The 22,467-nt window shown below is 37.2% G+C and overlaps 2 protein-coding genes across 2 annotated transcripts; one reads left to right on the forward strand and one right to left on the reverse strand.

The window, feature by feature from the left end:
• The first annotated feature begins 147 nt into the window (after positions 1–147).
• On the forward strand, positions 148–1,210 carry LOC145750332 (uncharacterized). Its single transcript, XM_082566334.1, has 3 exons — positions 148–267; positions 516–560; positions 625–1,210. The coding sequence occupies exons 1-3, from the start codon at positions 261–263 to the stop codon at positions 996–998; spliced, it is 426 nt and encodes a 141-aa protein (XP_082422460.1). The 5' UTR covers positions 148–260; the 3' UTR covers positions 999–1,210.
• On the reverse strand, positions 1,063–22,021 carry LOC145749569 (uncharacterized). The gene is made up of 54 exons (XM_082565370.1): positions 21,901–22,021; positions 21,297–21,403; positions 20,884–21,029; positions 20,400–20,617; positions 20,113–20,254; positions 19,574–19,639; positions 19,330–19,465; positions 15,353–15,551; positions 14,989–15,127; positions 14,488–14,652; positions 14,206–14,288; positions 13,945–14,080; positions 13,689–13,847; positions 13,332–13,513; positions 13,089–13,266; positions 12,844–12,975; positions 12,187–12,340; positions 11,879–12,021; positions 11,411–11,557; positions 11,169–11,277; positions 10,601–10,785; positions 10,290–10,430; positions 9,654–9,817; positions 9,376–9,526; positions 9,059–9,213; positions 8,793–8,932; positions 8,617–8,708; positions 8,378–8,486; positions 7,979–8,057; positions 7,682–7,795; positions 7,536–7,617; positions 7,282–7,396; positions 7,003–7,157; positions 6,619–6,753; positions 6,415–6,554; positions 6,228–6,349; positions 5,951–6,107; positions 5,612–5,791; positions 5,481–5,558; positions 5,308–5,419; positions 5,025–5,186; positions 4,566–4,748; positions 4,222–4,347; positions 3,972–4,091; positions 3,804–3,874; positions 3,363–3,565; positions 3,094–3,278; positions 2,909–3,023; positions 2,607–2,755; positions 1,974–2,147; positions 1,843–1,908; positions 1,650–1,775; positions 1,397–1,479; positions 1,063–1,254 (listed from the first exon to the last, which is right to left on the reverse strand). Exons 1-54 carry the CDS (start codon positions 21,940–21,942, stop codon positions 1,195–1,197), a joined length of 7,212 nt encoding a protein of 2,403 aa, XP_082421496.1. The 5' UTR covers positions 21,943–22,021; the 3' UTR covers positions 1,063–1,194.
• Positions 22,022–22,467: the final 446 nt, after the last annotated feature.

A 22,467-nucleotide genomic window follows, 5' to 3' on the forward strand; every position in this document is an offset into this window, starting at 1 on the left:
TATTAGTTTAAATATTTAACTTTAACAAATAACTCAACCACTTAAAAGTTAACATTGAAGCTTAAACTCACTATATTAACTTACACTTGGGTATTTGAGGAAAGGGGAATCCCAGCTTAAAATTTCAGCTTTAAATTTCCCCTTAAAACTGGTTCCGTTTTTACTTTAAAGTTTGTTTAAACATAAAATAAGTCAATAAATTCGTTAAATTATAACTGATCACCACCATTAAATAAATATTAAGTTGTATCCTAAAAAGTATGCCAGGTAAGTTGTGCTTACAATAAAGTTAAATGTATAAAAGTTTAATTTAAAGTTTTTGTTTAGTTACAATAACTGGAAGTTCTTTTATCTAAAATTTATACAAAATTATTATAATTTAGTGCAGCTTATGCGAACCAACTTATAAGTTGAAGCAGTTTAGCTTACACCCAAACAGCTTGGGTTGCATGACCCTTACATGTTAAGAATAAACAAAATTTAAAGCAAATATTTACAAAATATTTAACTTTCAGGCAAAAAAAAACGCATCAGATCCCAACAAAAACGTTCCACGACAGGTAAGTTTGCAACTTAACTTTAACATATCACCTGTAATCATTAATGACGTCATCATTTACGTAGAAAGTCACGTCAGCTTTACCAACTCAACCGTTAATCAAAGTCCAGTAAATTCGAGTGGAATAAGATATAGAATAAGTGGAGGAAGCTATCGTCAGGGAGTTCCCGAATCGCCGGATAAGGTCAAAGCAACAGGTAGAGATAGTGACGTCACAAATAAGACGAGCTCGGATGATGACATCAGCAGCGAAACAAGTACAGATAGTGACGTGGCAAATGAGCCAAGCACCGATAGTCACGTCACAGACCCAACACAGAGCCCAACTTTGTCACACAGTCGTGGTTTATCGTTAACAGACACCTCGATATTTGTTGCTCTAGTGATCTTCGTAATTGTCCAATGCTATTGGTTGTTACAACACATGACATACATATAAACATGTGACGTCACTTACTGAAATAACCCACCCCTTATGACGTCATACAAACATATATACAGAAAATATTAACCTTTATTGACGTAATAATGTTTAATCTTGAATAAAAGTTGATGTTTAGATCACTGATAATTAAATTATTTGATTTTAAACAAATGTAAAAACAAGAAATAAATATTTGTTGAAATAATTACAATCAAGCATTGCTGTCGTCCACTGTTGCCCCACTTTCCTTCTCATACCGAACTGTCGGGGACTGAACATAAAATATCGGGTAGTTTAAAGGGAAATAAACCTCGGGTATTATCACGCAAAAAGCTAAGACTAGATTTTCATTTTAAATAAAAATTTGTTCACAAGTTAACCTAGCTCTAAGTAAGTTAATTTCTTTAACTCACCTCCGTTTGTTCACTCGGTTTGTCCCCGGATATCGAATAAAGTTTGTTTGTGAAACCTTTTGTCAAATCAGAGGCGCCCTCAGCTGAAACAAATCAGAGTTAGGTTAAATATTGTGTTCACAAAATATATCTTTATATGACGTATTAAAGTGATTTCCACCACTGCAAGGGTCTTGGAGATAACAAAACTTTAACTGAACCAAAAACTTAATCTAAAGTTAAACTGTGACCCCATCTTAGAATATTAACTCACAAAGTTTCGATGCAGCTGGAGGGTTGACCCTTATAAAGTAGAAGGCAAGTCCCCCAAACAACAAGATCGCCAAAATAACCCCAATAATCACCCCCAGAATTATCCCAACGTTGTAGTTGCTTTCCTCTGCATTGTAAGAAGAAGATTAATTCACCCAAAACACGAAAACAAGTTAACTTTAAATATTAGTTACCATCGGGTTCTTCCGTCCGTGGAGTTGTGTAATGGATGTGATCCCCGTTCGAATCCGTCCCAATCACTACAAGTTAAAGATTCATTATAACGACAACTACGTCACCTCTAATATGACGTCATCACACAAACCTTTAGGCACCCTGCACATATATCCATGTTTATTGAGGCACGAGATGTCGTTCCACTTCCCTGTGTCTCCGTACATTTCAACACAATCCTCCGGAGTGTCGTGGGCATCGTTCGGTTCGCCAGTGCTCCAGTACGTGAAAGATACTGGTCGATTGTCCGACCACGCCCATCCGTCTATGACGTAACAATATATAGTTAACATAAGATCGATTGTCCGACCATGCCCACCCGTCTATGACGTAATAATATATAGTTAACATAAGGTCGATTGTCCGACCACGCCCACCCGTCTATGACGTAATAATATATAGTTAACATAAGGTCGATTGTCCGACCACGTCCACCCGTCTATGACGTAATAATATATAGTTAACATAAGGTCGATTGTCCGACCACGCCCACCCGTCTATGACGTAATAATATATAGTTAACATAAGGTCGATTGTCCGACCACGTCCACCTGTCTATGACGTAATAATATATAGTTAACATAAGGTCGATTGTCCGACCACGTCCACCTGTCTATGACGTAATAATATATAGTTAACATAAGGTCGATTGTCCGACCACGTCCACCTGTCTATGACGTAATAATATATAGTTAACATAAGGTCGATGGTCTACAATAAATACCGTTTGTGTTCTTGGTCAACCCGATCCACATCGGTTCCGAGTAATTGAACCACCCCAGCACCCACTCCACCTCACTCCTGCTCTCAAAACTCACCAGATGACCGTGGAGGTTGTTACAGAACCGCTCGGCGTCTGCCCACGTCACTCCTCTAATTAACAACGCTCGTTAATTACTTAAGAGTTACACGAACAAGATAAACTTCTCCAAATATTTCACAAATCTAATAAACTAGTGGTGCATGGTTCCCCACTGCTACCATGTCGTTAAATAATTTATTTAAACCAATAATAACAGTTCTTACATATCATCGTTGTTACCCTCTGTGATGTGAAAGAAATAACAAAAACCTCCCAATTGCGGCCACGAGGGGTTCTCACATTCCCCGTCCACATAACCGGGCGTCGCCGGAATATTTTCTAAAAATTAAACTCGGGTTCGAATCCTGATAACAGCAACTTAATCATTTAAATTAAATTTAAGATGAACCTGACGAAGTCTTGCAAATGGAAGAATGCAAGTCGTTACAATTTGCAGTCAACCACTCTGCTCCAGAGTCGGTTGCCACATTTAAGACACAAGTCTTGCTCGCATCGGAACCAGGTTGATTCTCGCCCCAATTACTGATCCATAACGGCCACCCATCAACCCAAGTCCACTCCTGGAGGTCCTGGGTAAAAGGGGTGAATTTTCATTATTATAGAAGCGATGACAAATATTTTAAAGTTGAACCAAAAGTTGTTTAAAACAAATCAAATTTATTCACCTTATCGAGACTTAGTCCGATCCACGCGGTTGAGATTCGATCCTCGATGTAACTCACAAGAAAATATTGTTCGTACATCGATTGAAGACTGACCAGGTCAGAGTTCATGGATTGACAGTTTGACCTTGCGTCCTCGAACGACCTCAAGGTCGTGTCCAGATAATAACAAACGAATTGTTCGTTGATTGTGTCGAACTAAATAACAATATAATCCTTATTACGTAACAATTTTAAAATTTGTGTGAATTTTTATATTTTTGGGAAGGGTGAGCTGTTGTGATTTGTTGAAGCTATCCGTAAACACCGGGCTCAAGGGTGAACTATGCAGCATTGGTGCTACTCAAACCCGAAACCTTTTGGCTCGTAGTTCAATGTTATGACCAATATATCACACTACCGAACAATCACCCACAAAATTAAATTCAAAACTAACCTGGGTCCAACCTTGTGGACATCGGGCGTTGTTGTTAATTTGTAAACCACCCTCTAAGTTCGGATCCTTGCCTGCAAACCAACAGTGAAAACAACTTCATTAAATAAATGGTTCGGTCTAAGTAAACTTGCATGCAAAATAAATAAGTTGACTCAACACAACTTTCACCTCTGGAGCAAACATAAGGTTTGGAGGACCAACATTTCTCATCATTCCACCTCCCAGCGTTTCCCTCGGCATGTAAACTTTCCGCACAATTTTCCTCCCCGTTATGGTGGTTTGGTTCACCTAAAAAATTATTGGAAACACTGATACCACAAATTAACTTTAACGGTCGCCACCATTACCAAATATAACAACTTGAGACCGGATAACAAAATGTTGCATTTCATGTTTAGAGTGAATATTTAAAACAAACCATGATTCCAGTTGGTGAAGGTCACTTCCTCCCCGTTCGCCCAAGTATATTTATTTCCCCATTGGATGTCGCTCAACCCAATCCAGTAATTGTGATTCATCCGAATGCTTTGAGCAACCAGAAAGGCTGAAAATTTGTTTAATTTACGTAAATAATGAAAGCTTAACAAAACGTTTATCAGATTTATTAAAACCGATGATGTTGTAGTTTTAATCACTTGTCTTAACTACTTGAGGTTCTGGGTTCGATCCCAACTACTCCCATTCTGTAGTGCCCTTAAGTAATATAAACTCCTGCTGAGCCAACTAAGTTTAAATTGTGAAATACAAAAACACGAAATAAACCGTTCTCATATTTGTTGTGAATGGTGGCCAAGTCTCCCCCGAAGCCGAAGCAGAGGTTGTGAGCGTCAGCCCACGAGGCGGAACACTCTGGCGTGGTTGTGTCACTAAAGTCACATTTGTTGCTCTCACCGTGCATTTGAAAACAATAATTCTTATATTCTAACCAATCAGCTGGACAACCACCTGTCAATCACAATATCAGCTGTCAATCAAGACATCAACTCTCAATCAAAATGGCACATGTCAATCAAAATATCACATGTCAATCAAAATATAAGCTAAAATTAAAATATGTCACTAATCGATTCTAAAAAAATTGTAAACTGCAACCAATATTAAAATCAAATAAGTTGAGTTGTACGAGATATGTTTATGTAGAAATTGTCTAAGTTTTAGAACAAACTCCAAGTTAAAGCTAGAGCCGGTCAAAGAACACTTTTACTATAACTTAACACCCACCAGGCCATGGTTGAGTTGGGTTAGGGGGTGCAGGGGGGGATCCAATAAACTTCTTGCAGATATAACTCGCATATTGGAGGCCACAATTCGCATCGTTCCAACGCCCATTTTTCTTGTACATCGCCACACATTGTTCCATGCCCAGGGAATCGCTCGGTTCACCTGTTGTGATATTAAGTGAACTTGTGTTAGTTGACTAAAGTACAAGCTAACACCCAACTTATACAAGGTTTCAACTCCTATTGTGTTACAACCCCTGTTGTTGTTACAACCCCTGTTTTACCTTGGTTCCAGTTGACGTACTGCACAGGTGACCCATCCATCCATTGATACGCTCCGTTGATTCCCCCTTCTTCTTTTAATCCGATCCAGAATCGATCGCTTCCACTCATTTGCTGAATTAATAACATCAACGTTACAATGATAAGATTCATTTTGTATTTGTATGAATCTTACTTTGATCTGATTGGTTATAAAAGATTGTTCTTCGCCCGAATGCACAGAGAGAAGATATCCTCCCAAAGATTGACATTTCTACAAAACAAAAACATTTAAACCACAACCACAACATATACAACCTTACCCACCCTGTCTGCGTCATAACTGTCGAACACTGCCTGGTCGTTGAAGAGGTAGCAGATCTCGTTATAATACAACCAAGTCCCCTCCGTATCTGACCCACATTGGGGGTTGGGGACCCCGGTTGGGAGCTGAGTGGGTTCAACGACCTCGGTACCCTTCTTTTTCTTACAAATCCAGTCTAGTGGCTGAAAATAAATTGGGTTTCCACTAAACATTATTTCTACTAAATTTTACAAACTATATTTAATAAAGAAATTTATTCTTGCGCCCCATAAACAAAAAGCTTAATCTATAAATTAATCGTTTAAGAGAACAAGGTTTTATTTTAACCAAATTATTCTTACTTGTTCGCAGTTGAGATTGTCCCACAATCCTGTGCCGATAGAAGGTTCAAACTTCATAGCAACGCAGTTGTTATCGGTTGCTAGGGACGGTGACCCAAGTCCCCAGTCCACATATTCCACTGGACTTCCATCTGACCAACCCCAGTCAAGTTGGGCTCTGTTCACACAGTTAACTTTGGTTTAATGTTAGGTTTAAACAAGTTAGGAAGATCACACAATACTGGAACAGCTGATAAGCATGAGTATTTGAGTGAACTTAGTAAAGCACAATGCTTACTTATTGTTTAGGCCGATCCAAAGAGATTCACTGATGATGCCAAGTTGGGCAAGTACGGTGATCAGATAAGATTGTTCATCTCTGCTGTGGATGGAGACAAGGTCGGCGTTGTACGACAAACACTGAAACAAAATCGTTGTCAGAAACTATTCCTCGAAATAACAAAAATAAAGAAAGATATCAGCACCTGATGCCATGCATTGTTCCAAGCTTGTTTCTTGTTATGGTTCGTTGATTCCTCCTGGTTGAAGACTTTGTAACAACTTGGGTCCGAGGTGTCGGGGGTCGACCAATCGTAGGGACATCCCCCTACTGGTGGGGGAGTTGCTATGGACAACAACAACATAAAGTTAATAAAAATGTTAAGTATTTTGTATTAACTTAAACTTACTTGGCACCGGGGTTGTCCACCCCTCCCTGGGGACCTCGCATATGGGGTAAGCTTGTTTGGTGCATCTGGTGCTGTACCAGAGCCCGTTCCCGACAACTCCCCCGTAGAAAGTGGTGCACTCGCCCAGGTTGATATCTACATTAAAGGAAAGTTTATTTGTACCAAAAAAACATTAAAAGAAATCTTTATTTAAGCAAATCTAATCATTAATACTATATGTATGTATGTTAAATTTAAGTTGTTCAATTATTACTTGGGTCACTAAATAACAAATTTCGTCAATCATAAAGTTGCCTAAAACCAGATTAAAAAGGGCATCTTATAAAGTCAGGGTCAACAAAGGGGTAGCCCTCTATAAAATCGGGGTCAACAAACTAAACTTACCAGGATTGCCATAGCCCCAGTTGGAGTAAGTCACTGGGTCCCCACTCTCCCACTCCCAAGCAACTCCGTTCTCTCCTGATGGGTTAGCATGCAGCCCCAGCCACCATCTCAGGTCCTCGGCCCCGATCAAGGTGTGCAGAAAACTTTGAACAAATCTGGGAGAAAATTCAAACAAAAATTGTTTTACTTTGTACTTTTAAAAAAAGCCACATAACAGTTGTAATAACAAAAATATATTGCACTACAAATATACATTTGTGTCTTGTTTTATAAACCAACCTGTCTTTAATGTGGATTAAAGTTCCTCCCTTTCCTTCACAAAATCCTTCAGCTGCGGTTTCATCGACCAAGTTCCTCTCGAACCAGAAGCAGGATCCATCATTTGGAACCCAACCTGAACGTTGTTAAACTTTTGATTAGGTGTTAAGTGTTGTTAACGCTCAAATAGACTTAGAGGTAAAAACTATCTTATAATCTGGTGAATTATGAAAGCAACATTTATTAAAATATTGGAACTATCCACTCGAACAAACCTTCAGCGCACCCTGGTGGCAGAGTTGGTGGTTCAGTATCGTCTGAAGTGTAATAACCTTTCACTTTCTTGCACATATAACCCTGTAAATGAATCTCAATTAAATATGACCTTGAGTTATAATAACGATTACCCAATAAAACCAACCTGTACGATATCGCAATAATAATCGTTCCAATCACCGACATCTTTCCAGATATTCACACAACTTTCAATATTCATGGTGGGAGCATAAATAGGATTCCAGGAAGTGTAAGTTATCTGAAACAAGTTGTACAATGAACAATTCTCTTTGTTTACATGTTTATGACGTAACAAACTAAAATTATACACATTATGCGATAGTAAAGAGCTTGAACCCAACCAAAATTTACTCAAACAAAATATAGCTGGCAACTCAAACAAATTAAATTTAAAACAACCTTAACAAAAGCTTCTACTTACAGGTTGGCCGTCGATCCATTCAAAAAAATTGGGAGTTTTTAGATCGTTTAATCCAATCCAGATATGAGTGTGGTTCCATCTAAACATCAACATTTTAAAATAAAATCACTTAACTCACAGCTGTGTTGTGGAGTAGTTAAACAGTTGGCCTTACTACTTCAAGGGCTTAATTTCCACTGCTCTTATACTGTAGCGCTCTTAAGTAATGCGTTATAAACGGTATAAATTTCTGCTGAGCCAGCACTTAATTAGCAGCTTAATTATCGGGAAATATTAATTATAATCTATAATATCCCAAACTGCCACAGGCAACTTGAGACTGGGTCGAGGTAACAAATGTTACTCTATGTTTAGGTCGCGCATTCGACTTTCCCACATCGAGGATAAATAAATGCCAACCTTGAAATTGTTTGATGAACAAAATCTTGCTCCACAGCGTTGCCAATGGAGACGAGATGAGCCCCCATTTGGACACATCTCGCTTCACTCTCCGCGAAGTTAAGTTCATCTTCGTTATCTGGAAAGTTTGAGTTTATAAAATAACCTCACTATGTACGAGTTTATTTTCAACAGCGCCTTTCAACAGAAGTGGCTTCATTTAAAATAACAACAAAGTTTATTATTCAACACGAACTTACCTGACACATAATAACAATGACTTTCATATGGAACCCAACCATGCGGACAGTTCTTGACCGTATTTGTGAACGAAAAAGCCATCGGATAGTAACTGAATAATTTTGTGAAATTTAAGACAAATATTCATCCAAATAAAAAGATTGAAAACATGAACAACAATTTAACTAAAACTTACTCAAAATCCTGGGAGACGACCAAGTTCCTCACCGACCCCACATAAGTAGATTGTGCGGGGACTTTTATCAAGGTTACTGGACCCCCAAATTTGTCGATGATGACCCCCGCATGAACGGCTGCACTGCAGACCTGAGACATCTGTTGTACAGAGAGTGACTTAAAACTTAGACTTTATAAGAAGATTATTTATTTTACATTTAAGTTTCATCAATTTAAAATAAAATTAAAAACTTTTTTAGTTTTCTTTTGACAATTAGATCTTACCCCGGCATATTTTGTTGTCCCGAACACCGCGGGGGGGGCTGCAATGATGGGACAAAACCCGGGGCATTCACCTGTGACTGTGGTACCTTCTGGGGCCTCAGCCCCGTCCCCGTCCCTAAATAAAGTTTCCCCCAACTCCTCACATTTTAACTCCTCTAAAGAATAAAATTAAATTGAGAAGAAAATTTAAAAATTCAAAATATTTCTTGAACATAAACTTTGATTTAAAAGAAAATGTTGAAAAAATACAAGCTTTAGAGTAACAAGAAACCTAAAATACGATTAAAAATCATTTACAATTTGGTCTATCCACTTACTTAGAGGATTGCATCCTGTGATCTCGAACCTCATCCCGATGACGTCACCCGACCATTCGAGGGGGTAAATTCTGATCCCCGCCGAGAACACGTGCTCGGCAAGAACCCCTCGGACCTGGGTGGTTGTATCAGTGTTGCCAGTGAAGTTTTGCTGCGTTTTAACATTTTTGTTAACAAATATAATTTGTTTGTAAGTGTTTTATGTTAAACTTAATTACTAACTTTTGTTTAATGTTTATTTACATATAAACATAATTAATGTAATAATAGCTACTTACGACAATGTTATCATAGTTGGTGTAGTCGGTCCATTGCGTGAAAGTTTGATCGTTCGCGAACCCGACCTTGAACTTGGTGACGTATCTTTCCGCATCGTTGGCTCCCTGGATGATGATCCCACTGATCCGGAAGTTCACTGGGAAGGTCACTTGGACCCAGGCTCCTTCAAATTATTTAAACTTTGTAAAACACAGCAGGAAATTGTCTTTTACCTTAATTTTATATCGAAAGTACCAGCACTTACTGCGTCCTTATTTAAATAGAATATAAAAGAATTATTATTTTGCTATAACTAACTTTAGTAAGAAAACCTAACTAGTATATAGAACTAAGAAGGGATAAAAATAATTTAACAGGCAATGTTTAAAAATAAGAAATGCAAGCTTTTAATTACGCGACGTGCTTGCTTTTTCAAAGGGAGAAGGATGCGTTTCACGCTGATTACTTGAAGTTGGGCACGTAAAAGTAAGTTGAAGTAAGTTACGTTAAGTACACAGTTAAACAATAAAAACAGAAATGAAACTGATTATTTGATAATAACTGTTTTACAATTAAAACTGATTTTTCCTCAAAATTAAATATCGCGACCAAACTAAATAAACGATTTATTAAATCTGTCACAAATTAAACCAAACCTATTCCTTCGTTCGACGACCAACTTCTGGCCCCATTCAGTCTCCCGTCTGCCCCCGTGTGTTGGTTGTCAAGGGAACTGGATTGGGTAATCTGATAATTTTGAACGGTTCCGTTTTCGACGCCCAGGCCTTGGTAGCAAACTGTCAAAATAAATTTTGTTTATATTTTGCCCATAAATATTAAAAAATTTCTGTAGTCCGAAACTACAACATTCCTAGTTCACAATTGTGGTGAAGCCTCAATTAAGTGCAAAAAGGGTTTTAAACCAGTTAATTAAAAAGAAGTTAAAATTTAAACTCAAACTACTTACTTAGAGCTTCACAGGAGTAAATAACGTTCAAATATTTATAAATTCCATAACAGGGATCCCCGAATATATCATTAGTGACAGGAATGGTGCAATATTGTTTGTTGTTACACATCTTGGACACAACATCGAGCGAGTCTGAGCTGTGGCAACCTTCGATGGGGATGACAACATCACTGTATGTGCATCTGAAGGATTTAAGTTGTCTTAGTTTGACATATTCGGTTAAAAGTTTTGTGGATTTAAACTTAAATATCGAAACTTTTCAGCAGCGTGGTGTAGGGGTCAAAACACTTTCTACACTACGTGAGGTCCTAGGTTCGATCCCCACTGCTTTCATGCTGTAGCAACCTTGAGTAGGGCACTATAAACGATGTAAACTCCTGCTAAGCCAACATTTGATCAGCAGCATAATTTTCGGGCAATTATCATCAATAATATCCCAAACTGCCACAGGCAACCTGAAACTGGGTCAGAGTAAATTATGTTACTCTACTTGAGGTAGCGCATTCGATCTTCCCACATCGAGGATAAAGATTAATACAAAAAAAAGAAAAACTTTAAAGTTTACGTTTCAATATTCGATCTTCCATAGGAAGCGTGATGAACAACAATAACAGCGTTTCCCTCACAAAACAGAGTTCCTACCTCATCCTCACAAATGTTCACAATATAATTGTCTGGTGGAAACGTGAATCATATTTTTAAAAAGTATAAAATTATAATTAAATATTCCATAAGAGTGATTTAGTTAAATTTTAATTAAAAATTAACTTTAAATCATTAATCAACAAATACTGATTAAGCCCTAACTTGAATCGATTGGGATCGGAGGTCGAGTGTTGGCGAATTTGCGACAAGCGATCCCCTTCAAGTTGGAACATTTTATATCATTCCACTTTGAGTCCCCTGTGTACATTTCCACACAATTTTCATCCCCCGTATGCCCATTCGGTTCACCTGGAATATAAATTAGTGGAAGTTGTAGGAATTTTAAAGTTAGTTAGGTCAAACATTTAAATACTAACGTTTCTGCCAAACTTATCAAGTGTAAACTAGCAGCAAGTCCTGCAGTTTTAAATCACAGATAAACAATCGAGTTTGGTGAACGATATACATAATTATTTAAATTTGAGGACCAACAAAATAAATTAAACTTATGTTTATAGTGCGCGTTTAAATATTAGTTACGAGTTATCACGACAATTAAAATGCCGATCATGGTCCGGGTTTGATTGGTATTGAACTGACTTTACTTTATAACAAATATCTTGAACGCACCGTCCTGCCAGTAAATGTAGTTGAAAGGGGATCCATCCGCCCAAGTCCAACCCTTATTGAGGTCCAGGTTGTTTGCCCCAATCCACATCGCTGACACTCGAACTTTGGACGAGATTTGACCGCTCACGTAAGCTTGCTCAAATCTTGGAAACAAAAATAAAGTTTTCATTTTTTAAAAAGTTTCACAACTTTACTAACTGCACAGTTTGTATTTAACCAGCTGGGCTTACAATATTTGTCTTATAGAACCATGTAAGCACGGAATAACCTTTTAGTTTAAGTGAAAGAGCTTTAAATTAGGAACTCACGGTGAGTTAATACTGAGCAGGTTTCCCCCCATTTCAATGCAATAATCCTTAGCCTGGGTCCAGGTCCTCATGTTGTAATCATTAAAGTGGTAACAAAAGAACTCCCCGGCCGGATCGAACGACCAGTCAGCGCCACATCTGCTGTCGTAACTTCCTACAATATCGGTGTAAAGATTGTGAGATATCTACACTAGGTGTCGTGTTTACTAGATCTCAGTTTAAAGTGCTATATTAGAGAGTTTTACAATTTTGTAAGTGATGTATATAGCACGTTGGTATGGTTAACACTGAATCACAAAATGGCTTTAGAACCTTGAAAAAAGGTCTGTGGTACTTACAATTCAATTTTCAAAAATACTGGAAAATAAGAAACATCAAAAACCAGGTTACCATATTTTTTGTGTGACGTAGAAAGTACTAAGTAGCGTAGTGAATGTGTACATACTAGTATTTTCTACGTCATCACAAACAGGGCTTCCCTTTTCTTTTTTTTAATTAATTTTAATTTTTTTTTAAAGTTGTATAACTTAAAAAGTAGGTGAAATTATTTAAAGTTAAAACTATTTTTGTGTTCAGTGACACCAACTTTATTAATTTTTGAGTATAAAAATATCGTTAATATATGACTTTAAATAAATTTAGAATATTTTTGTTTACCTTTAGGATAGAAACACCAGTTAACGTTAGGCACAGTGTTGTCATAGCAACAACCTTTGTTCAGGCATTCCTTATACGAGACACCAGCGTAACCACAATCCAACCTGTCGGGAGGATGAACTGCTGTGCACACTGGGGGCAAAACAAGGCTCATTATATTAAAAGTTTCACAAAAGTTGAATATAATATTGGAAAAGTTTTAAAGTTGAATTAACGAAGCTAATAAAAGTTAACAATCATCTCACGTTCATCGGTTGAGGGGGGGTTGAGGTCCTCCTCCGAGCTTTTGCAGCCCAGTATTTCCATCCTCATTGAAGCCCAAACCTCGTACGTCTGGGGGTACAATCTCAAATATGACGTCACAATCGGGTTCTTTAATATGTTGGTGACCGGGGTGAACACGTCAGTATTGGCCGTGAAAATCTAAAATCAATCAAAAGTTAGTTTTAAGATGAGATATTTTAAATTTAAAAACATTTTATTTTCACTTTTCTTGTGCCAAACTCAGTGACGTCATTGAACAAGACTCCGTCATTGGAATAAGCGAGCGCGTAAGTCTTAACATACTGGATGTGGTCGGCTGGTCTTCCTTGGGTCGTGACCCCGTGGATCGTTCGAGGGACCAGGAAGCGGACCTGGATCCAGTAAGTGTCAATAGTCGGGTACACTCCTGTTTAAATAAAAACTTAACCATAATTTAACTTACAACTTAACATGACCGCACTCGGTTTTAATCTAAATAACTTTCGGTTGATCTTCCAATAAACTTCCCTTTAAACAATTACATAAACATCTGTGCTGTTGTGTACATAACTCACTAATCAACCCCTAATATTTTAACCCACCGTTGATCAGCCCCACGCTCCAGGACCCTGTAAGAGGAGCAGACTTCTGGTTGTTCAACCGAGCCAGGTAGGAAGCGTGGTTGGCATCGTAGGATGAGGAAGCCGTGATGTCCTCATCTGGGATCCTGTAATCCTCCATTCCCAATGCTTGGATGCAATCTAGGAGGAAGAGTTATGACATCACAAAAATATAAAAACTAGAAGCTTCTTCTCTCATGCAGTTAGCGTTAAACAAAATATTAAAACCACTCCGAACCTGTTTCCGGCATCTTGCAAATATAAGCGCGGGGGTTTGAGCACGGAAGGTCATCCCACTTGTACGAGTTCCCCGCCCAAAACTGAGCACATTCCCCCGATAAGTTGGGCTCACCGGTCGCCCAATCTTGAAACAACTAGAAAGTAAAACAGTTGATTTATTGAAGTTTTCGGGTAACTAAAGTTAACCGAGGTTAAAAATTAAAATATTTCAATTTCATAATTTTAAAATATGTCAAAAACCCCCAAAAAAATCTCGAACCCAGGGTGATCCATCACTCCACTTCCAGTCGCCTTGAGTTGTTTTTGCATGTCCTCCGATCCACATATCGTCTTTGGCGTGGCCTGGAACGACATTCGTTAGCGCATGAAACAATGAGTATTTGTGAAATTTAATGTTTAAAATGCATGGGCTGTAGTAGAAAATCGAAAACAAAAACCGAATATAAAAGACACTGCGAGATATATATTTCCATAAAAACGTGTTTTTGTTTAATTAAAGGTCTTTAAAATACAAATATTTTATTTGAGAGCAAATACTGACCTACGACAAACCCATTCTCCTCCCCAGTTAGGATGCTGACAAGATGAGCACCGTAGTTCACGCACATCTGCTCTGCAACATCCCAGCTAGTGGGGGACGCGTACTCGTACAAATAACAACTCGAGTCGTACCAGATCCAACCTGGAGGGCAGCCTTGGTGGGTGGCTGTGAACAAGAAAGTTAAAGGTAGCAGGAGGTTCATATAAACATTAGATTAACATTAAATTAACGTCAGACTTAAAATAATTTACGTTAAAACAACTTTTAGATTATTTTAAAATTTATGAAAAGCGTAAAGTTATCTTTCAAATGACATTATTAAGGCATAAAATCATTCAATAAAACGTTTCCAAGGAAGTTAAAACTATTAACATTTTCAGTTTGTGTTGCGTTTATACACATAACTTACTAAACTATAACCTAATCAAAAAAACAAAGTAAAAGATATAATATACTGTTTTGATGAAATGGTTAAACCTAATTTTAAACCTGTAAACTTACTTGCTGGAGGTGTAACTGAACTGACAGGAACCCCGGTTGGAATTTTACAAATAAAAGCTTGCTTCTTGAAACAATTTTTGTTCATCTCCCAAAAACCAAAATCTGAGCCAGAAAATAATTCTCCACAATCCCAAGTGTTCTACAAATCGTTAACATTAAACTTAAGGTTAATATAGAGATTTTCTTCAACAAAACATAATTTATACCGTTCAGTCTGCCGAATTTTGAGTCTTTTACGATTTAATGCTTTAGGTATAATCAATTAATTACCCCTTAACTACCCCTACTACCGCAAAAATATTATTTTTAAAACTAGGATTGTATTATCTTGTATTAAACATATTTTAAAGTTAAACTAACTTACAACAGTGTTGACAGGTTGTGTTTGTGCCCAGAACGTGTAATCGCTGTCTGACACCAACTGACCGTCCGACCACTTGAACTCCCCGTCCGTCTCAGAGTCAGACATCCCCAGCCAGACTCCCGGACTTCCCGCATCAGAGATCTCATGGAGTAGATAAGTAACATACTGTTGTTCGTCTCCACTGCAATAGATTTTAATTATTAGTCAACTCTCTAGCAAAATTATAAAAATACTCAGGTTTAGTTTTTGGCCTTTAACAGTTTGTTGTCGGTCTGGTAGTACTAGATGGTTTTTAATCTGGTTAATAAAATACCAGTTAGAAGTTAATTTGGCGCCAGTTTAGTATTGTTATTCAGCACTAGATTCAAAAGGTGAGGCTGAATAACGAACTGAATCTACTGCTGAATAACGAACTGAATCTACTGCTGAATAACGAACTGAATCTACTGCTGAATAACGAACTGAATCTACTGCTGAATAACGAACTAAATCCACTGCTGAATAACGAACTGAATCTACTGCTGAATAACGAACTAAATCCACTGCTGAATAACGAACTGAATCTACTGCTGAATAACGAACTGAATCTACTGCTGAATAACGAGCTAAATCCACTGCTGAAACTGAAACTACTGCTGAATAACGAACCGAATCTACTGCTGAATAACGAACTGAATCTACTGCTGAATAACGAACTAAATTCACTGCTGAAACTGAAACTACTGCTGAATAACGAACTGAATCTACTGCTGAATAACGAACTGAATCTACTGCTGAATAACGAACTAAATCCACTGCTGAAACTGAAACTACTGCTGAATAACGAACTGAATCTACTGCTGAATAACGAACTGAATCTACCGCTGAATAACGAACTAAATCTACTGCTGAATAACGAACCGAATCTACTGCTGAATAACGAACCGAATCTACTGCTGAATAACGAACCGAATCTACTGCTGAATAACTGAATCTACTGCTGAATAACGAACTGAATCTACTGCTGAATAACGAACTGAATCTACTGCTGAATAACGAACTGAATCTACTGCTGAATAACGAACTAAATCTACTGCTGAATAACGAACTGAAGCTACTGCTGAATAACGAACCGAATCTACTGCTGAATAACGAACCGAATCTACTGCTGAATAACGAACCGAATCTACTGCTGAATAACGAACCGAATCTACTGCTGAATAACGAACCGAATCTACTGCTGAATAACGAACCGAATCTACTGCTGAATAACGAACTGAATCTACTGCTGAATAACGAACCGAATCTACTGCTGAATAACGAACCGAATCTACTGCTGAATAACGAACTGAATCTACTGCTGAATAACGAACTGAATCTACTGCTGAATAACGAACTGAATCTACTGCTGAATAACGAACTGAATCTACTGCTGAATAACGAACTGAATCTACTGCTGAATAACGAACTGAATCTACTGCTGAATAACGAACTGAATCTACTGCTGAATAACGAACTGAATCTACTGCTAAATAACGAACTGAATCTACTGCTGAATAACTGAATCTACTGCTGAATAACGAACTAAATCTACTGCTGAATAACGAACCAAATCTACTGCTGAATAACGAACTGAATCTACTGCTGAATAACGAACCGAATCTACTGCTGAATAACGAACTGAATCTACTGCTGAATAACGAACCGAATCTACTGCTGAATAACGAACTGAATCTACTGCTGAATAACGAACTGAATCTACTGCTGAATAACGAACTGAATCTACTGCTGAATAACGAACTGAATCTACTGCTGAATAACGAACTGAATCTACTGCTGAATAACGAACTGAATCTACTGCTGAATAACGAACTGAATCTACTGCTGAATAACGAACTGAATCTACTGCTGAATAACTGAATCTACTGCTGAATAACGAACTGAATCTACTGCTAAATAACGAACTGAATCTACTGCTGAATAACGAACTGAATCTACTGCTGAATAACGAACTAAATCTACTGCTGAATAACGAACTGAATCTACTGCTGAATAACGAACTGAATCTACTGCTGAATAACGAACTGAATCTACTGCTGAATAACGAACTGAATCTACTGCTTAATAACGAACTGAATCTACTGCTGAATAACGAACTGAATCTACTGCTGAATAACTGAATCTACTGCTGAATAACGAACTGAATCTACTGCTGAATAACGAACTGAATCTACTGCTTAATAACGAACTGAATCTACTGCTGAATAACGAACTAAATCTACTGCTGAATAACGAACTGAATCTGCTGCTGAATAACTGAATCTACTGCTGAATAACGAACTGAATCTACTGCTGAATAACGAACTAAATCTACTGCTGAATAACGAACTGAATCTACTGCTGAATAACGAACTGAATCTACTGCTGAATAACGAACCGAATCTACTGCTGAATAACAAACTGAATCTACTGCTTAATAACGAACTGAATCTACTGCTGAATAACGAACTGAATCTGCTGCTGAATAACTGAATCTACTGCTGAATAACGAACTGAATCTACTGCTGAATAACTGAATCTACTGCTGAATAACGAACTGAATCTACTGCTGAATAACTGAATCTACTGCTGAATAACGAACTGAATCTACTGCTGAATAACGAACTGAATCTACTGCTGAATAACGAACTGAATCTACTGCTGAATAACTGAATCTACTGCTGAACAACGAACTGAATCTACTGCTGAATAACTGAATCTACTGCTGAATAACGAACTGAATCTACTGCTAAATAACGAACTGAATCTACTGCTGAATAACGAACCGAATCTACTGCTGAATAACGAACCGAATCTACTGCTGAATAACGAACTGAATCTACTGCTAAATAACGAACTGAATCTACTGCTGAATAACGAACCGAATCTACTGCTGAATAACGAACTGAATCTACTGCTGAATAACGAACTGAATCTACTGCTGAATAACTGAATCTACTGCTGAATAACGAACTGAATCTACTGCTGAATAACGAACTGAATCTACTGCTGAATAACGAACTGAATCTACTGCTGAATAACGAACTGAATCTACTGCTGAATAACGAACTGAATCTACTGCTGAATAACGAACTGAATCTACTGCTGAATAACGAACCGAATCTACTGCTGAATAACGAACCGAATCTACTGCTGAATAACGAACCGAATCTACTGCTAAATAACGAACCGAATCTACTGCTGAATAACGAACTGAATCTATTGCTGAATAACGAACTGAATCTACTGCTGAATAACGAACTGAATCTACTGCTGAATAACGAACTGAATCTACTGCTGAATAACGAACTGAATCTACTGCTGAATAACGAACTGAATCTACTGCTGAATAACGAACTGAATCTACTGCTGAATAACGAACTGAATCTACTGCTGAATAACGAACCGAATCTACTGCTGAATAACGAACTGAATCTACTGCTGAATAACGAACTGAATCTACTGCTGAATAACGAACTGAATCTACTGCTGAATAACGAACTGAATCTACTGCTGAATAACGAACTGAATCTACTGCTGAATAACGAACTGAATCTACTGCTGAATAACGAACCGAATCTACTGCTGAATAACGAACTGAATCTACTGCTGAATAACGAACTGAATCTACTGCTGAATAACGAACTGAATCTACTGCTGAATAACGAACTGAATCTACTGCTGAATAACGAACTGAATCTACTGCTGAATAACGAACTAAATCTACTGCTGAATAACGAACTAAATCTATTGCTGAATAAAGGCCTAAATGATTTAAAAATATTGGAACTTATTGTGGTAAAGTCCATTGCCTTACATGATTGACTAAAATCAAAACTTTTCAGCACAAAGATATCTAAGCAAATATATATAGTCTGGCATATGTAATTTATATAAAGACTCGAAACTCAACCCTATCAAATGTTTAACCTTGTTAAACCATAATCTGAACAACTTACTTTGTTATTTTAAGTAGTGCAGCTCCCATAGCATCACAAGTTGCCAAGGCTTCTTCCCAATTTGTCCAAACTGTTGAAGAGCTGGCAACAAAATAACAATTTCCGTTGAACATCCGCCATCCCTGCTCACATGTGGCTGAAAATATTAAAAAATTAAATGGTTTTATATTAGGGATATTATAATGAAGTAAACCTGTGCTATGGTAAGATGAAGTAAAAGGTTGATGAAAGTTGTAACACTCACCTAAAAAGGGAGATTCACAGACATAAGAATGACCCTCGCCACAACGCTCCGTTGACCACAATCCACCTGATACAAATTAAAGGTTTAAAGTTGATTGAAAGATTTACAATTTAGCTATAAACATTTTACAGCGTCAAATAAAATATAAAATCTTTAATGCAAATACACAATGAACCCATTGTTTGAACAATAGCAATCAAACAATGCTTGTTATGCAACCATTGTTTAAACACTTACACAAATACAAGCCATAAACTTGTCATTAAAATCAGTTTACAAAAAATAATTCCAATAAAATGTAATAAAGTTTTGGTAACAAAACTATTTATTATTTATCCACAATTTTAAAATTAGACAGAGTCAATATTATATCGATAATATCCCAAACTACCAAAGGCAACTCAAGACTGGGTCAGGGTAACTGATGTTACTCTATGTTTAGGTTGTGGAGTCAATCTTCCCACATCAAGGATAAATAAATGCGTAAAAAAATTACACAAGTACAATCTAAGAATGACCCAAATTGAGGATAAACTCACCATCTGTGGTACTGGGGGTTATTTCCACACAATTATCGCTAGTTTGGCTCAGAGCAGGTTGACCTGAGGCCCATTTCGTGTACGAAACTTGATCAAAAATATCTTTTCCATTGCTCCAGTGCAAATCGTTGCTTTCATGATCCTGTTATAAAAAAATTTAAAAATTGTCCCAACCTCGGTCAAGGCATAAACAACCAAATACATACAAAGTCTGGAATCCACATCTTTAACCTACTCAAGTGCCCCAACCTGCCCCTATTCTAAGTAAAAAGTAATTTTGCCCTCACCACACTAGAAAGACCAATCCACGAATGCTGGTTGTGCTGGTTTACCATATTTGCCACAAATATCTGTTTCTCCTCGGTTGTCACGGCAACCAGGTCAGATGACAACAACTTGCAGCCCTGATTGGCTGTGGTCCAAGGAACTTTAGCGTCAACCAGCAAATAACATTTCCCGTTGAATTCCTTCCATCCAGCAGCTTCGTCGCAGTTCGGGGCATCAACTTAAAAGTTTAATAATAGAGGAACAATAATCTTGGCACTGGGTTGAAGGCCCATTTAAGGTTATTCTTGTGTTAGTTTATAATTAGTATTTATAGAGGGCAATACAAAATAACAATAAAAATAAAACTAGAAGTTAAAGCATTTGCTTAAGGATACTTGTGGTAGGAATCATAACTGAGACTTTAAGATCCTAATAAAGAACATCCACTAATCAAACTTGTTACCCCAAGCTTTAACAAAAAAACAACATAAGACCCAAACTCACCCACGTCTACCCCCCTCTCACAGAAGTAGGAATACTGCGCGGAACAATGAACATCGTTCCAGAGTCCGTCGCTCATGATCTGACCGCAATTCTCCTGCGAGCTCGGAGCATCTTGCCAGTTGTCGGGTTGCCCAGCCGCCCATGCTCTACAAAACGTCGTTATTAGAACAATGAGTACATTGTAGTAAGAACAATGTACATTGTAATTAGGACAATAAGCAATATTTTAACAACTAATTAGGTTTTAGAGAATAAATTAACGTTAAACAGCATTCAAATTATTTTTGAGTTAATTTAATTAAATAAATTACGAATATTTATTATTTTTAAAGCCATAAAATTTAATTTTACTTAGAACAACGTCAACACAAAATTAAATGGTCATGACGACACAAATGACGTCACAGACTTACGCGTATGTCATTGGAGTTCCGTCCACCCAGACCCACTGATCTTCTTCGTACAGATCATGAAGACCGATGTAGGCGCGAGAGGTCGTCATTTGATTGGTTAGAAAAGTCTAAAAAGTGTTATGGTCAGCATTAATATCACTTTGATAGATTATATTTATGTTTAGATGAACTCAGGAATCGTACAAAGTTAATAACAGCAAACTGCTTGTTTTTTAACATAACGATTAGTTTTAACCAATCAAATCACTTTAAATATTTCGTTTGCCAATAAAACCAAAGTTTTTTTCCATATCAACTTGAGGTTTTAGGCTTTTATATTTTTTATTTGGGTAGGGTGTGCTGTTATGACGTGATCAGGCTATCCGTAAACGCCGGGCTCAAGGGCGAATAGTGTGACGTTGGCGCGTCTCGAACCCGAAACCTTTAGGCTCGTAATTCGACGCCATGACCGGTTCGCCACACTACCGAAACTAAAGTCATCTTAAACCTTATAGAATTACAACATGCCAGGGATAGGGATTAAACTTAGGATCAAAAAATCGTATAAATTAAGCAAATACCAACACTACATACAATATATACTTGAAACAATATTCCAACTCACGTCTTCAGTTTGATCGTTAATGATAACCAGATAACCTCGCATTGATTCACATTTCGAGGCTGCTTCGTGCCACGTCAAAGTGCTAGAACCTGAAGAATAATAACAACTATCTCCGTTTTGGAACCAGTCGCTAGGGCATGCTGCCGAGCTTCCTGAAATTAAATTCGTTTTTTTACCGAAAAATTTTTAGTTTTAAATAATTTTAAACATTTAAATATAAGTAAATATGCATTTAATTAAAACTACTTTAACTTTTGTAACGCAGAGCGCCTTAGTTAAACTAATTTAACTTAAACTTACTTTTTATAACGAACAAAATAAATATTGAAAATCGTAAGAACCGCATTATCCAAAATTATTTTAACATTTGAGATAATTCTTAAACTTAATATTCATTAAAAGCCTATTAAGCTAATAATTTGAATTAAAAATTAAATATAAAAACGTCTCTTAAAAACTTAAAACTAATTTAAAACTCTAAAAACCTGATTAACTTAAAAGTTGTACCTCCAAATGCTGAGTGGTAACTTTAAGTGATCGTTAAAACTCGTTTCATGTGATTTAAAT

The sequence above is a fragment of the Corella eumyota genome, chromosome 4 (genome assembly GCF_963082875.1).
Source record: "Corella eumyota chromosome 4, kaCorEumy4.1, whole genome shotgun sequence".
Taxonomy (NCBI): Eukaryota; Metazoa; Chordata; class Ascidiacea; order Phlebobranchia; family Corellidae; genus Corella; species Corella eumyota.

What these genes read in the sequence shown, in the direction of transcription:
- LOC145750332 (XM_082566334.1), top strand. An exon ending in ACAAAAACGTTCCACGACAG is followed by an intron (nt 561 to 624) that starts GTAAGTTTGCAA and finishes TCATTTACGTAG; the next exon opens with AAAGTCACGTCAGCTTTACC.
- LOC145749569 (XM_082565370.1), bottom strand. Translation starts at nt 21,942, where the DNA reads ATGCGAGGTTATCTGGTTATCATTAACGATCAAACTGAAGAC. An exon ending in GCACTACTTAAAATAACAAA is followed by an intron (nt 15,552 to 19,329) that starts GTAAGTTGTTCA and finishes GAGTTGACTAAT; the next exon opens with AATTAAAATCTATTGCAGTG. An exon ending in ACGGACGGAAGAACCCGATG is followed by an intron (nt 1,776 to 1,842) that starts GTAACTAATATT and finishes CTTACAATGCAG; the next exon opens with AGGAAAGCAACTACAACGTT.